The sequence below is a fragment of the Schistocerca americana genome, chromosome 11 (genome assembly GCF_021461395.2).
Source record: "Schistocerca americana isolate TAMUIC-IGC-003095 chromosome 11, iqSchAmer2.1, whole genome shotgun sequence".
Taxonomy (NCBI): domain Eukaryota; kingdom Metazoa; phylum Arthropoda; class Insecta; order Orthoptera; family Acrididae; genus Schistocerca; species Schistocerca americana.
In genome coordinates this window covers 76,288,867-76,306,111 of record NC_060129.1, presented here as the reverse complement: position 1 = coordinate 76,306,111, position 17,245 = coordinate 76,288,867, and the positions used below count along the sequence as shown (strand labels likewise).

The 17,245-nt window shown below is 50.7% G+C and overlaps 1 protein-coding gene across 6 annotated transcripts in view; it reads right to left on the bottom strand.

Annotated features, from left to right (window-relative positions):
* LOC124554016 (speckle-type POZ protein-like) overlaps nucleotides 1-17,245 on the bottom strand; it is a 125,421-nt gene that overhangs the window by 52,426 nt on the left and 55,750 nt on the right. For all 6 annotated transcript variants that reach the window (XM_047128042.1, XM_047128044.1, XM_047128043.1 and 3 more), the window contains exon 3: nucleotides 2,663-2,770. In XM_047128042.1, the coding sequence (XP_046983998.1) occupies nucleotides 2,663-2,770 (108 nt within the window). The remainder of the gene's footprint in view (nucleotides 1-2,662; nucleotides 2,771-17,245) is intronic.

The window sequence follows — 17,245 nt, the reverse complement described above, 5'->3', positions numbered from 1 at the left end:
CTTCGAGCCATAATCCGTAGGTGGCCGTCATCCACTGCAGTAGTAGCCCTCGGCCGGCGTGAGCGAGGCATGTCGTCGACAGTTCCTGTGTCTCTATATGTCCTCCATGCCCGAACATCGCTTTGGTTCACTCCGAGACGCCTGCACACTTCCCTTGTTGAGAGCCCTTCCTGACACAATGTAACAATGCGGACGCGATCGAAGCGCTGTATTGACCGTCTAGGCATGGTTGAACAACAGACAACACGAGCCGTGTACCTCCTTCCTTATGTAATGACTGGAACTGATCTGCTGTCGGATCCCCTCCATCTAATAGGCGCTGTTCATGCATGGTTGTTTACATCTTTAGGCGAGTTTAGTTGTTGTTCAAATGCGTGCGAAATCTTATGGGACTTAGCTGCTAAGATCATCAGTCCCTAAGCTTACACACTACTTAACCTAAATTATCCTTAGGACAAACACACACACCCATGCCCGTGGGAGGACTCGAACCTCCGCCGGGACCAGCCGCACAGTCGGTGACGCGGGTTTAGTGATAATAGCCAAAGGAACTGTGTGTGCGATACAATACCCACAGTGAGCGTCTATCTTCAGGAGTTCTGGAAACCGGGGTGCTGCGAAACTTCTTTTTGACGAAAGAGCGTATGAAAACAAGGAAGTGATTCTGAAACTGTTAACCAATCAGCCAAGGAAACAGCAAGAGATACCTTTGCAAAAAGAGATACATCAAAACTCGCTAAAAGATGCGAACTACTTATACGGAGAGCCCCCATCATATCAAAGTGTTTGCACTCGGAGGAAGACGCCAAGTCACTTTATTGGAATGGTTTGAGAATGGGCTGCAGTTCCCCAAGATACCTTCCAGCACATGATTGAACGTATGCCTGCGAGAGTGGAAGCTGTTATCAAGGCCACGGGTCGGCCAACACCATATTGAATTCCAGCATTACCGATGGCGGGTGCTACAAGCTTGTACGTCATTTTCATTCAAGTGTCATGCTTTTGATCACATAGCGTACATATTCCACACTACTGGCCATTAAACTTGCTACACCAAGAAGAAATGCAGATGATATACGGGTATTCATTGGACATATATATTACACTAGAACTGACATGTGATTACATTTTCACGCAATTTGGGTGCATAGATCCTGAGAAATCAGTACCCAGAACAACCACCTCTGGCCGTAATAACGGCCTTCATACGCCTGGGCATTGAGTCAAACAGAGCTCGGATGGCGTGTACAGGTACAGCTGCCCATGTAGCTTTAACACGATACCACAGTTCATCAAGAGTAGTGACTGGCGTATTGTGACGAGCCAGTTGCCCGGCACCATAGACCAGACGTTTTCAGTTGGTAAGAGATCTGGAGAATGTGCTGGCCAGGGCAGCAGTCGAACATTTTCTGTATCCAGAAAGGCCCGTACAGGACCTGCGACATGCGGTCGTGCATTATCCTGCTGAAATGTAGGGTTTCGCAGGGACCGAATGAAGGGTAGAGCCACGGGTCGTAACAGATCTGAAATGTAACGTCCATTGTTCAAAGTGCCGTCAGTGCGAACAAGAGGTAGCCGAGACGTGTTACTAGTTGTACCCTATACCGTCACGCCAGGTGATACGCCAGTATGGCGAAGAGGAATAAACGCTTCCAATGTGCGTTCACTGTGATGTCACCAAACATGGATGCGACCATTGTGATGCTGTAAATAGAACCTGGATTCATCCGAAAAAATTGACGTTTTGCCACTTGTGCACCCAGGTTCGTCGTCGAATACACCATCGCAGGCGCTCCTGTCTGTGATGCGGCGTCAAGGGTAACCGCAGCCACGGTCTCCGAGCTCATAGTCCGTGCTGCTGCAAACGTCGTCGAACTGTTCGTGCAGATGGTTGTTGTCTTGCAAACGTCCCCATCTGTTGACTCAGGGATCGAGACGTGGCTGCACGATGCGTTACAGCCGTGCGGATAAGATGCCTGTCATCTCGACTGCTAGTGATAAGAGGCCGTTGGGATCCAGCACGGCGTTCCGTATTACCCTCCTTAACCCACCGATTCCATATTCTGCTAACAGTCATTGGATCTCGACCGACGCGAGCAGCAATGTCGCGATACGATAAACCGCAATCGCGATAGGCTACAATCCGACCTTTATCAAAGTCGGAAACGTGATGGTACGCATTTCTCCTCCTTACACGAGGCATCACAACAACATTTCACCAGGCAACGCCGCTCAACTGCTGTTTGTGTATGAGAAATCGGTTGGAAACTTTCCTCATGTCGGCACGTTGTAGGCGGCGCCACCGGCGCCAACCTTGTGTGAATGCTCTGAAAAGCTAATCATTCCCATTTCATAGCATCTTCTTCCTGTCGGTTAAATTTCACATATGTAGGCACGTCATCTTCGTGGTGTAGCAATTTTAATGGACAGTAGTGTATATATCAAACTCTTCAGAAAGATGTGCTCTACAAAATGAACATATTTCTCAAAAATCGATTTTTTTAAAACTTTTGACATCCTATATCAAACGCGAGAGTGGGAAGGGGGAGGGGCGCTGCCACTCGCCACTATCAAGTTTTTGACCCGGTTCGGAAAAAATATCGTAGATTCGGGGTAAATCATCGTCTCCTCCTCCTCCTCCTGCTTACCATACAGGACTTACCGCAGGAGCGACCCGCCCACTTGCTGATCAACCGCCAGAGCCGCTGCAGCAGCAGTGCGAGAGCGGCGCCGACTGCGGCCCAGCAGTAGCTGCCCGTCTGCTGCTCTTCTGCAACAACAACAACAACAGCGAGTCTGAGTTGCGCAGGGATGATGATGATGTCCCATACTCCGAGGAGGGTAGGGGGAAGATGCAGGAGACCGGCACCGCCGACTAGGCAAGATCCGAGTGGAGGTGGTTTGCCATTGTCTTCCTCCGACCGTAATGGGGATGAATGATGATGATGATGATGATGATGATGACAACACCACCCAGTCATCTCGAGGCAGGGAAAATCCCTGACCTCGCCGAAATGGAACCCGGGACCCCGTGCGCAAGACTACGAGCTGCGAATCCTCCGAGGTACTACCACAGCCTAAAGGTCCCAGTAAACAATCAAACAGTCTCTCGAAACTTTACTAGTTTTGTCAAATGGTCGACAGTGTGTGCCTGGGTTTGATGTTTTCGTCAAACAGAGACCGTGTTTGAGACAAATTTTGATCAACAGCAGAATTAAAAACAAAAGAACGGACCCGAAGGAATTACTCGAATGAGATGCAAATCTGTAGATGTGATGTATATTGCAATGGGACACCCTCCTCTAACATTACTATATATATAATGTGAACATTCTCGGCTGTTTCACTGATTCTGTATACGATGTATTTCAGACTAAAATACATAAAATCAAATTACGAGAGTAAGTCCATATTTATCCGCAATTTAGTTCTGTTTTTGTTTATTTTGGCAGTACTGTCGTTTTACGTTTATGACCCATGCTTTGTTTATTTGTTGCTACATCTTCGCAATTTTCAAGCTGCTAGCTTAGTTTCTTTATCGCTGCCGTGTTAATCATGGGTGCTCCGCTGTCTGTTTGTACCGAAGAAGAGCAACGTTCAGTGATCCGTTTCTTGTGGTCGGAAGGCGTAGCAGGGGCTGAAACTCATCGCAGACTTTCGGTACAGTACGGGAACAGTGTTTTGCCACAACGGAGTGTCTTCGAATGGATTGAAAAATTCCGAAATTGTCGCACAAGTTTTACACACGATGAAGGAGCCGGACGACCGTTTACCGCCACAAATGAAGAAATCATTGAGTGTTCACGTGAAATGATTCTCTTAGACGATTAACTATTGACGAAGTGGCACATCGTCTGAAAATTAGTCACGGTTCTGCCTACGAAATCATCCACTACAGACTTGGATTTCATAAAGTTTGTTCTACATCTACATTTATACTCCGCAAGCCACCCAACGGTGTGTGGCGGAGGGAACTTTACGTGCCACTGTCATTACCTCCCTTTTCTGTTCCAATCGCGTATGGTTCGCGGGAAGAACGACTGTCTGATAGCCTCCGTGCGCGCTCGAATCTCTCTAATTTTACATTCGTGATCTCCTCGGGAGGTACAAGTAGGGGGAATCAAAATATTCGATACCTCATCCAGAAACGCACCCTCTCGAAACCTGGCGAGCAAGCTACACCGCGATGCAGAGCGCCTCTCTTGCAGAGTCTTCCACTCGACTTTGCTAAACATCTCCGTAACGCTATCACGCTTACCAAATAACCCTGTGACGAAACGTGCCGCTCTTCTTTGGATCTCCTCTATCTCCTCCGTTAACCCGATCCGGTACGGATCCCACACTGATGAGCAATACTCAAGTATAGGTCGAACGAGTGTTTTGTAAGCCACCTCCTTTGTTGATGGACTACATTTTCTAAGCACTCTCCCAATGAATCTCAACCTGGCACCCGCCTTACCAACAATTAATTTTATACACTCCTGGAAATTGAAATAAGAACACCGTGAATTCATTGTCCCAGGAAGGGGAAACTTTATTGACACATTCCTGGGGTCAGATACATCACATGATCACACTGACAGAACCACAGGCACATAGACACAGGCAACAGAGCATGCACAATGTCGGCACTAGTACAGTGTATATCCACCTTTCGCAGCAATGCAGGCTGCTATTCTCCCATGGAGACGATCGTAGAGATGCTGGATGTAGTCCTGTGGAACGGCTTGCCATGCCATTTCCACCTGGCGCCTCAGTTGGACCAGCGTTCGTGCTGGACGTGCAGACCGCGTGAGACGACGCTTCATCCAGTCCCAAACATGCTCAATGGGGGACAGATCCGGAGATCTTGCTGGCCAGGGTAGTTGACTTACACCTTCTAGAGCACGTTGGGTGGCACGGGATACATGTGGACGTGCATTGTCCTGTTGGAACAGCAAGTTCCCTTGCCGGTCTAGGAATGGTAGAACGATGGGTTCGATGACGGTTTGGATGTACCGTGCACTATTCAGTGTCCCCTCGACGATCACCAGTGGTGTACGGCCAGTGTAGGAGATCGCTCCCCACACCATGATGCCGGGTGTTGGCCCTGTGTGCCTCGGTCGTATGCAGTCCTGATCGTGGCGCTCACCTGCACGGCGCCAAACACGCATACGACCATCATTGGCACCAAGGCAGAAGCGACTCTCATCGCTGAAGACGACACGTCTCCATTCGTCCCTCCATTCACGCCTGTCGCGACACCACTGGTTGGTTGGTTGTTTGAGGTTAAAGGGACCAAACAGCAAGGTCATCAGTCCCTTGTTGCAAGTAGACTGCATTCTGCTAACGGGACATCTCAGTATAGTCAGAAAAATAAAACGGATAAAGGGGAAACGTAAAAGGGCAGTCACGTTGTCATTAGTAAAAACAAATGAGGGAAGTTGGCAAGAGAACGAACCCAACACTATGCTGAAACAGCATAGGCAAGACCACCTGTGACTTAAAAGGTACAACTGCTATAATGCAGAAAGTACGTATGGGAATAGAAAAACTAACCAAGCCTTAAAAAGAAGGGGTAAAAACAGAGTAAAAGGGAAAGAAAAGAGGATTCCGGTCAGGGAGGTGAATCGGGAATCTCTGAACACTGCCTACAGTGGGAGACACCCAGACACTCACCGCCCTGCCCCAACACCAGAGGGAGATTAAAAACTTTAAAACTGAGAATAAAAACCACTCTCCCGGAGGAAACCTAGAACCAGAGAGACCATCCGGGAATCGTCAGCCAACATCAAAGGTAAAGTGTGGGGGAGTCTGTACTTAGCACGCAGAGCCAAAAGAAGGGGGCATTCAACCAAAATGTGGGCCACTGACTGGAAGGCTCCACAACCACATAGCGGGGGTGGCTCATCACGCAAAAGGAAACCATGGGTCAGCCTGGTATGGCCAATGCGGAGACGACACAGTGTGGTCGAGTCCTTGCGGGAGAGGCTAAAGGAAGAACGCCATGGGCCTGTATTCACCTTAATGACACGAAGTTTATTAGACAGTGGAGTAGCCTCCCAAGAATTGGCCCATGACTGTGCAAAGTGGGATTTGATGTGAAGCCGTAAATCCGCTGCAGGAGGGGTTACAGAAAACGGGGGGGTAAGTAACTGCTCCCCCAGCCAAACGATCAGCGAGCTCATTACCCGGGATACCCACATGGCCCGGGACCCATAGGAAGTCAATGGAACAAGCAGCACGGTGAAGATCAGCGAGATGGTCATGGATGGCAGAGACCAAGGGATGGCGCGAAAAACACCGGTCAATAGCAAGAAGGCCACTCATCGAGTCCGTACATAACAAAACGCGGTTGTGTTGGGATTGTTTAATAAAGGTAAGGGCCCGGGAAATTGCCATCAATTCCGCAGTAAACACCCCACATGAGGGTGGCAGTAGATGATTTTCCGTTCCAACAAAGGACGTGAAGGCATACCCAACATGATCAGCAGATTTAGAACCATCAGTGTAAAAAACAACAGCATCCCGAAACTCCCATAAAATTTGGCGGAAAAAGGAACGGAACACCACCGGGGGGATGGAATCTTTCGGACCGCGGCGGAGATCCATCCGAATTCGAGGCCGAGGAACTAACCAAGGAGGGGTGGAGGGGAGGGAGCGAGGAAGACAGGACAAAGAAGGAAGCCGAAAATCACGGGTAAGAGACGCAAGGCGCAGCCCAACCGGTAAACCCGCCCGAGGGCGGGAGTCAGGCGGGCGACGTCCATGGTCTGGGAATAGGATAGAATAGGAAGGATGAGCGGGAGAAGAACGGATAGTAAGGGCATAAGACACCAGAAGCTGGGACCGCCGAACAGAAAGGGGGGGGGATCCCAGCTTCAACCAGGAGACTATCAACAGGGCTAGTAGGGAAGGCACCGGTGGCCAAACGGATACCACGATGGTGGACTGGATCCAGCACGTGCAGCGTGGAAGGAGCAGCTGAACCATAAACTTGACAACCATAGTCCAAACGTGACAGAACTAGAGCACGATAAAGACGGAGGAGGAGGGAACGGTCCGCACCCCAGGAGGAGTGGGCAAGGAAGCGAAGGACATTGAGTTTACGGAAACATCCTACCTTCAGGAGTCTGATATGGGGCAGCCAAGTGAGCTTGTTGTCGAAAAGAAGACCTAGGAAACGAAACTGTGGAACCACAGGCAATCTTTGTGCAGCGAGATAGAGCTCTGGATCAGGGTGGACCGTAGTACGGCGACAGAAGTGGACCACCCGCGATTTTAAAGGAGAGAATTGAAACCCGTGGGAGAGGGTCCATGCAGAGGCACGCCGTATAGCCACCTGGAGCTGCCGTTCTGCAGATGGCATCGAGGAGGAACTAACCCAAATGCAGAAATCATCCACATACAGGGCAGGGGCGACCAAGGGACCGACAGAGGCCACAAGTCCATCGATAGCAATGAGGAAAAGAAGGACACTCAAGACAGAACCCTGTGGGATGCCCGTCTCCTGGGTCCGTGGAGAACTAAAAGCAGTACCAACTCGAACTCTGAATGACCGATGGATCAGGAACTGGCGGATAAAAATCGGGAGTGGGCCCCGAAGACCCCACTGATGAAGGGTTAGTAAGATGTGATGGCGCCAGGCCGTGTCATAGGCCTTGCGAAGGTCAAAAAACACTGCAACCAAATGGCGGCGCTGGGAAAAAGCCTGCCGAACTGCGGATTCCAAGCGAAGCAAATGATCGATTGGAGATCGTCCCTCTCGAAAGCCACACTGGTAAGGGGACAATAGATCCCGAGATTCGAGGACCCAAGTGAGCCGACGGGCTACCAGCCGTTCAAGTAACTTACAACCAACATTGGTCAAACTAATTGGCCGATAGCTGTCAACAGATAGGGGGTTCTGACCAGGCTTAAGGACAGGAACCACAATGCTATCCCTCCACTGAGAAGGGAAGTCACCCTGGAGCCAGATACGGTTAAACACCCGAAGAAGATGGTGCCGTTGTGGAGCACTGAGATGTTGAAGCAGCTGGTTATGAATGGAATCTGGGCCAGGAGCTGTATCATGAGAAGCAGATAGAGCAGAAAGAAATTCCCATTCAGTGAAAGGTTCGTTGTAAGATTCTGACTCACAAGTGGTGAAACATAAGGTGACAGCTTCAGCCTGCTGTTTTTGATGAAGGAAAGCAGCTGGATAGGAGGCCGACGCTGATGCCACTGCAAAATGGGTCGCAAGATGTTCTGCGAGAACTAATGGGTCCGTACAAATGCCATCTGGGAGGTGAAGGCCTGGGAGGGTGGACTGCCGATGGCAACCTTGGAGAGAGCGAAGTGTAGCCCATACCCGTGACAGAGGGACAGTGGAACCAAGGGAAGAAACGAATCGTTCCCAACATATCCGCTTGCTCTGTTTGATTAAATAACGGGCTTTAGCGCGAAGGCGCTTAAAGGTAGAAAGGCTGGCTACAGATGGGTGCCTCTTAAACTGTTGCAAAGCTCGACGGCGATCACGGATGGCAATGGCAATGGCCGTACTCCACCACGGGACTTGCCGACGACGAAATTGTCCAGATGAGCGCGGGACAGCAAGGTTAGCAGCGCGAACAATCGCGTCAGACACGTCACGTAGGACGTCATCAATACAACCCGACAAAGAGGGAGAAAACTCGACCTGTGCAGTATATAGAGGCCAATCGGCGCGGTGGAAAGACCAACGAGGTAACCTCTCCATCGGGGAGCGGGAAGGGAGCGTGATAATCAACGGGAAATGGTCACTATCACAAAGGTCGTCGTGTGGCGACCAGTGTAATGAAGGGAGGAGAGAGGGAGAAGAAAGAGAGAGATCAATGGCAGAAAAGGTACCATGACCAGCACTGAAATGAGTAGGGGAGCCATCATTAAGAAGGCACAGGTCGTGGTCTGCAATAAATTGGTCGATAAGAAGACCTCGTCTAGATGGAAAGGCACTGCCCCACAAAGGATGATGAGCATTAAAATCCCCAAGGAGGAGGAAGGGAGGAGGAAGTTGCTGAAGAAGGGTGGTTAAGGCAGCAGGTGTAAGAGTCCTGTCAGGAGGGAGATAAAGATTGCATACTGTGACTGCAGAGTCTAAGTGGACCCTAACAGCAACTGCTTCCAATGTAGTTTGGAGAGGAATCCACGTGCTAGCAATGTCTGTACGGACCAACGTACAAACGCCACCAGAAGCCCGCAAGGGTCCGACCCGATTTCGACAGAAAACACGGAACCCACGGAGGGTCGGTGAGTGAGCATCAGTAAAATGAGATTCCTGGAGAACCACACAAGCTGCTGAGTAGGACGAAAGAAGGGATTTCAATTCCGGAAGGTGACGATAGTAGCCATTACAATTCCATTGGAGAACCACAGAACGATGGTTTAAATGAGGGCTGAACACGCTAAATCCAGTCATACCGCCGGGTCCCCACCCGTCACCGACAAGGAGGGGGCGACATCCATAAACGACAGGTCAGAATCCGGTTGTGAAGCCGGGGAAGGGACCTCCGGTGACACCAGAGGCTCTTTGTCCCGGGACTTATGTTTCTTCTTCTTTTCAGGCTGAGATCGAGGAGGGCTGTGTGGCATAATGGAGCCAGCTGCAGCAAGATCAGGAACAGAAAGAGACCGGGCGACCTGGGGGCCGATAGACCGCGGCTCTCGCGGTCGCCGCGCTGCAGCAGACCTTTGACCTGGAAGGTGCCGGGAAGGGGCATCCCGGGAGAGGCGCCCTTGACCGGCAGACGCCGAAGGAGTAGGACACTTCTCCGGCTGGGGAGGGGGAGCGGCGCCCAGAGGAGAAGGTGTGGGAGCCGCAGGGGAGGGGGGAAGGAGAGGGGTCCGGGACGGGGGTAAGGAAGGGGGAGGAAGGGATGAAGATGTAACCAAGGCGTAACTATATGTCATGGACACAGGGTGCAATCGTGCATATTTCTTACGGGCCTCTGTGTAGCTTAAACGATCAAGAGACTTATACTCCTGTATCTTTTTTTCTTTCTTATAGACTGGGCAATCTGCTGAACGTGGAGAATGACTACCATGACAATTTACACATACAGGAGGGGGAACACAGGGACTCCCCTCATGGAGTGGACGTCCACAGTCACCACAGAGAGGGTCCTGGGTACAGCGAGAAGACATGTGGCCAAAACGCAAGCACTTAAAACACCGCATAAGAGGTGGGATGTACGGCTTCACATCACAGCGATAGACCATAATCTTAACTTTCTCAGGAAGGGTATCCCCTTCAAAGGCCAGGATAAAGGCACCAGTATCAATACGATTATCTTTAGGACCCTTCTGAACACGCCGAACAAAGTGAACACCCCGCCGTCCGAGATTGTCCCGAAGTTCCTCATCAGTTTGAAGGATGAGGTCTCTGTGAAAAATCACACCTTGTACCATATTTAGAGACTGGTGAGGGGTAATGGACACGGGAATTGTGCCAAGATGGGTACAGGCACGAAGGGCCGCAGATTGGGCAGCCGAAGCAGTTTTTATCAGTAATGAACCCGACCGCATCTTGCTCAGGGAGTCCACTTCGCCGAACTTGTCTTCAATGTGTTCCACAAAGAATAAAGGTTTGACACTGGTGAAAGTATCTCCATCAGTCCCGGTGCAAACTAGATAACGGGGGAAAGGTTTTGCCCCTAGACGACGGGCCTGACCCTCCTCCCAGGGGGTAGCCACGGAAGGGAAGGCCGAAGGGGCAAGAGAAGCAGCACTTGAGGAATCAGTACCACGCAGAGAGACGGCCGCAGAAGAGCGGCGCGACACCACTGGAGGCGGGCTGCACGATGTTGGGGCGTGGGCGGATGACGGCCCAACGGTGTGCGGGACCATAGCCCAGCTTCATGGAGACGGTTGCGAATGGTCCTCGCCGATACCCCAGGAGCAACAGTGTCCCTAATTTGCTGGGAAGTGGCGGTGCGGTCCCCTACGGCACTGCGTAGGATCCTACGGTCTTGGCGTGCATCCGTGCGTCGCTGCGGTCCGGTCCCAGGTCGACGGGCACGTGCACCTTCCGCCGACCACTGGCGACAACATCGATGTACTGTTGAGACCTCACGCCCCACGTGTTGAGCAATTCGGCGGTACGTCCACCCGGCCTCCCGCATGCCCACTATACGCCCTCGCTCAAAGTCCGTCAACTGCACATACGGTTCACGTCCACGCTGTCACGGCATGCTACCAGTGTTAAAGACTGCGATGGAGTTCCGTATGCCACGGCAAACTGGCTGACACTGACGGCGGCGCTGCACAAATGCTGCGCAGCTAGCGCCATTCGACGGCCAACACCGCGGTTCCTGGTGTGTCCGCTGTGCCGTGCGTGTGATCATTGCTTGTACAGCCCTCTCGCAGTGTCCGGAGCAAGTATGGTGGGTCTGACACACCGGTGTCAATGTGTTCTTTTTTCCATTTCCAAGAGTGTATGATCATTCCACTTCAAATCGTTCTGCACACATACTCCCAGATATTTTACAGAAGTAACTGCTACCAGTGTTTGTTCCGCTATCATATAATCATTCAATAAAGGATCCTTCTTTCTAGGTATTCGCAATACATTACATTTGTCTATGTTCAGGGTCAGTTGCCACTCCCTGCACCAAGTGCGTATCCGCTGCAGATCTTCCTGCATTTCGCTAAAATTTTCTAATGCTGCAACTTCTCTGTATACTACAGCATCATCCGCGAAAAGCCGCACGGAACTTCCGACACTATCTACTAGGTCATTTATATACACTCCTGGAAATGGAAAAAAGAACACATTGACACCGGTGTGTCAGACCCACCATACTTGCTCCAGACACTGCGAGAGGGCTGTACAAGCAATGATCACACGCACGGCACAGCGGACACACCAGGAACCGCGGTGTTGGACGTCGAATGGCGCTAGCTGCGCAGCATTTGTGCAGCGCCGCCGTCAGTGTCAGCCAGTTTGCCGTGGCATACGGAGCTCCATCGCAGTCTTTAACACTAGTAGCATGCCGCGACAGCGTGGACGTGAACCGTATGTGCAGTTGACGGACTTTGAGCGAGGGCGTATAGTGGGATTGTGGGAGGCCGGGTGGACGTACCGCCGAATTGCTCAACACGTGGGGCGTCAGGTCTCCACAGTACATCGATGTTGTCGCCAGTGGTCGGCGGAAGGTGCACGTGCCCGTCGACCTGGGACCGGACCGCAGCGACGCACGGATGCACGCCAAGACCGTAGGATCCTACACAGTGCCGTAGGGGACCGCACCACCACTTCCCAGCAAATTAGGGACACTGTTGCTCCTGGGGTATCGGCGAGGACCATTCGCAACCGTCTCCATGAAGCTGGGCTACGGTCCCGCACACCGTTAGGCCGTCTTCCGCTCACGCCCCAACATCGTGCAGCCCGCCTCCAGTGGTGTCGCGACAGGCGTGAATGGAGGGACGAATGGAGACGTGTCGTCTTCAGCGATGAGAGTCGCTTCTGCCTTGGTGCCAATGATGGTCGTATGCGTGTTTGGCGCCGTGCAGGTGAGCGCCACAATCAGGACTGCATACGACCGAGGCACACAGGGCCAACACCCGGCATCATGGTGTGGGGAGCGATCTCCTACACTGGCCGTACACCACTGGTGATCGTCGAGGGGACACTGAATAGTGCATGGTACATCCAAACCGTCATCGAACCCATCGTTCTACCATTCCTAGACCGGCAAGGGAACTTGCTGTTCCAACAGGACAATGCACGTCCGCATGTATCCCGTGCCACCCAACGTGCTCTAGAAGGTGTAAGTCAACTACCCTGGCCAGCAAGATCTCCGGACCTGTCCCCCATTGAGCATGTTTGGGACTGGATGAAGCGTCGTCTCACGCGGTCTGCACGTCCAGCACGAACGCTGGTCCAACTGAGGCGCCAGGTGGAAATGGCATGGCAAGCCGTTCCACAGGACTACATCCAGCATCTCTACGATCGTCTCCATGGGAGAATAGCAGCCTGCATTGCTGCGAAAGGTGGATACACACTGTACTAGTGCCGACATTGTGCATGCTCTGTTGCCTGTGTCTATGTGCCAGTGGTTCTGTCAGTGTGATGATGTGATGTATCTGACCCCAGGAATGTGTCAATAAAGTTTCCCCTTCCTGGGACAATGAATTCACGGTGTTCTTATTTCAATTTCCAGGAGTGTATATTGTGAAAAGCAATGGTCCCATAACACTCCCCTGTGGCACGCCAGAGGTTACTTTAACGTCTGTAGAAGTCTCTCCATTGCTAACAACATGCTGTATTCTGTTTGCTAAAATCTCTGCAATCCAGCCACACAGCTGGTCTGATATCCCGTAGGCTCTTACTTTGTTTATCAGGCGACAGTGCGGAACTGTATCGAACGCCTTCCGGAAGTCAAGGATGGGTCCCAAAACAACTCACACAGATGCATAACAAACGCGTTTGGACATCTGCAAAAAAACATTTGGATCGCTATGGTAACGAAGGGGACAACTTCTTAGACGGGATTATTACTGGTGACGAAACATGGATCCATCATTACGAACCGGAGAGTAAACGGCAGAGTATGGAATGGAATCATCCAAATTCGCTGTGCAAGAAAAGGTTCAAGACCCAACAGTCCGCAAGAAAACCGATGCTTACGGTTTTTTGGGACGCACTAGGTCCAGTACTGGAACATTATGGGGAAAGGGGGACAATAATAAACAGTGTACAATAAGGTGAGATGCTTACTGCCAGGCTAAAGCCTGCAGTTCGAAGCAGACGCCGAGGGTTGTTGTCGAAAGGTGTTGTGTTATTGCACGACAGTGCTGCCCACACTGCTGAAACGCTACAGAAACTCAAATTTGAAGTACCGGATCATCCTCCATATAGTCCCGATCACGCCGCTTCTGACTATCACTAGTTTGGTCCACTCAAACAGGCATTAAGGGGCCGTCGGTTTGCCTCGGACGAAGCAGTGAAAGAAGCTCCATCCGCTTACTTAAGTCTAACTTAAATTAGCTGCTTTGTGCAGAGTTTACCTTGCGGCATTTTCTGCTTCTGCTGAGGTGGTGTGTGTTTATGTTATCATCTTTATTTGTGTGTGGCATCTGTGGGTGCGGGACGTTGTGGTTTCATCAGTTTTGGGGGTTTTCTTGGTCTTCAGGGCATGATGGGGGATGGCAGTGCTTTTCTGCTTTCAGTCTTCATCGGTCTAGCTTGGCCACTGGTCCTCTGTAGCGGTCCCTGGGATTGGCTGGAGCTCCTAGCTCCCTGATGAGAGGGTTCGTACAAGTCCTTGTCTGGGTATAAAACCGTCTTGCTTTCTTCTTGTGCCGTTCCAGCACTTCGTCTTCTTCGGCTGCCTCGTGGAGGTATCCGTGAGGGAACTGCGAGTGTACATGGAAGACCCGTCTCAGGATCTTGTTTTGCAGACACTGGAGGCGTTGATCATGGGTCCTCGCTGCGCTGCCCCAGACCTCGCACGCATAATCAAACAGCGGTCGTAGGTAGAGTCGAAATACGAGAAGGCCGTTCACCGGCGACAGCTCCGATTGTTCGTTTAGGAATGGGTAGAGGGCGCCCATCCGTCGGATGACCTTTATCCTCACGTCTTCAATGTGAGGCTTCCACGTCAACCTTTTATCCATGGGGACCCTCAGGTAGCGGACGGTGTCACTCCATGGAATTTCAACATCGTAGAGGCGGAGTGTTCTTTCCGGTGCAGTCCTCTTCGTCGTGAAGACAATGGCCTGTGTCTTCGCCGGGTTAAATGCAATACGCTATTTTGCAGCCCAGTCCTGCAAGGCGTGGCAAGCTGCCTGAAGGCGAGGGATCAGCACCTCGCGCCAGCGACTTCTGGAGAACATCGTGTCGTCCGCGTAGACAGCTTTTTCGACCCGCGGAGGTATTGGCAGGTCCGATGTGAACACGCAGTATAGTACCGGCGCGAGAACTGAGCCTTGAGGTACGCCAGCTCGGATAGGGCGTCCTGCGGAGAGTTGATCTTCGACTTGTACAGCGAAGGTTCGTTGCTCCAGGTAGGACGCTATCAGTCGGACGTAGGCCTTCGGGAAGTGCAGACGGTGCATTTTCCATAATAGCCGAAGCGGTGCATTCCTGGCACGCAGCTCAACCGAGGACTTTCTTTTATGAAGGCATCAGGAAGCGTGTACAACCATGGACGAACTGCGTTGAAACGCAAGAAGACTATGTCGAAAAATGATGTTCTTGTAAGTTTCCTATTTGATTGCACTTGGTCGGTCAATAAAGGGATGGTTAATGCTGTTTGTGGATGACGCTGGACTTGCAGTCCGATGATGTGTGATATGTGCTCGACTGGAGACAGATCTGGTGATCGAGCAGGCCAAGGCAACATGGCGACACTCCGTACAGCATGTTGGGTTACAACGGCGGTACGTGGGCGAGCGATATCCTGTTGGAAAACGCCACCTGGTATGTTGTTCATGAATGGGGAGCATAACAGGTGGAGTGACCAGACTGAGTCTGGTGTGCAGACAGCTTGATTGCAGCCCCTCAACTGGTCTAACCAACAAACGACAGTCACTGCCACCGAGGCAGAACAGACTTTCGTCAGAAACACAGCAAACCTCCATCCTGCCCTCAAATGAGCGCACGATTGACACCACTGAAGTCGCAAACAGCAATTGTTTGCAGTCAGTGGAATGCACGGTATACGGCTCCTGCTCGGAGCTGTTCTTGAACTAACTGATTTGCAACAGTTCAATGTGTCACTGCGGTGCCAGGTGCTGTTCAGACTGGTGCTGCAGATGCCAGAAACATATGCCGAACACGTTGGTTTTCCTTCTCACAGGGGAACCTCCCCATCAACCCCCCCCCCCCCCCTCAGATTTAGTTATAAGTTGGCACAGTGGATAGGCCTTGAAAAACTGAACACAGATCAACCGAGAAAACAGGAAGAAGTTGTGTGGAACTATGAAAAACATAAGCAAAATATACAAACTGAGTAGTCCATGCTCAAGATAGGTAACATCAAGGATAGTGTGAGCTCAGGAGCGCCGTCGTCCCGTGGTTAGCGTGAGCAGCTGCGGAATGAGAAGTCTTTGGTTCAAATCTTCCGTCGAGTGAGTAGTTTAATTTTTTATTTTCAGACAATCACCACCACACGTACTGTTTATCAACAAATGTAGGAAATAATCATACAAATGTTCGACAATCGTTCGATCCATTAAGGAACTTTCCGATTCCTTACAGTTCGGAAAATATTCATTGACCTTGTTACTGAAGTCGCGAGCTATATTTGCTGGATTGGTATTGCCCACGAAATACATCTCACGTATTTAATGCAGTCTCGTCCAAAGTAGCGAACATTCAACTGCCAGCCAGGGAGCAGGAATACTACCGATTAGGTTCCTTTCAGATTACGCTGATACAATAGCTCCCTACTTAGCACTCATATACAACCGCTCGCTCACTGATAGATCTGTACATACAGATTGGAAAATTGCGCAGATCGCACCAGTGTTTAAGAAGGGTAGTAGGAGTAATCCATCGAACTACAGACCTATATCATTGACGTCGGTTTGCAGTAGGGTTTTGGAGCATATACTGTATTCAAACATTATGAATCACCTCGAAGGGAACGATCTATTGATACGTGATCAGCATGGTTTCAGAAAACATCGTTCTTGTTCAACGCAGCTAGCTCTTTATTCGCACGAAGTAATGGCCGCTATCGACAGGGGATCTCAAGTTGATTCCGTATTTCTAGATTTCCGGAAAGTTTTTGTCACCTTTCCTCACAAGCGACTTCTAATCTAACTGCGGGCCTATGGGGTATCGTCTCAGTTGTGCGACTGGATTCGTGATTTCCTGTCAGGAAGGTCGCAGTTCGTAGTAATAGACGGCAAATCATCGAGTAAAACTGAAGTGATATCAGGTGTTCCCCAGGGAAGCGTCCTGCGACCTCTGCTCTTCCTGATGTATATAAATGACCTGGGTGACAATCGTAGCAGTTGTCTTAGGTTGTTTGCAGATGATTCTGTAATTTATGGTCTAGTAAGGTCATCCGAAGACCAGTATCAGTTCCAAAGCGATTTAGAAAAGATTGCTGTATGGTGTGGCAGGTGGCAGTTGACGCTAAATAACGAAAAGTGTGAGGTGATCCACAAGAGTTCCAAAAGAAATCCGTTGGAATTCGATTACTCGATAAATAGTACAATTCTCGATTCTGTCAGTTTAACTAAGTACCTGGGTGTTAAAATTACGAACAAGTTGGAAAGACCACATAGATAATATTGT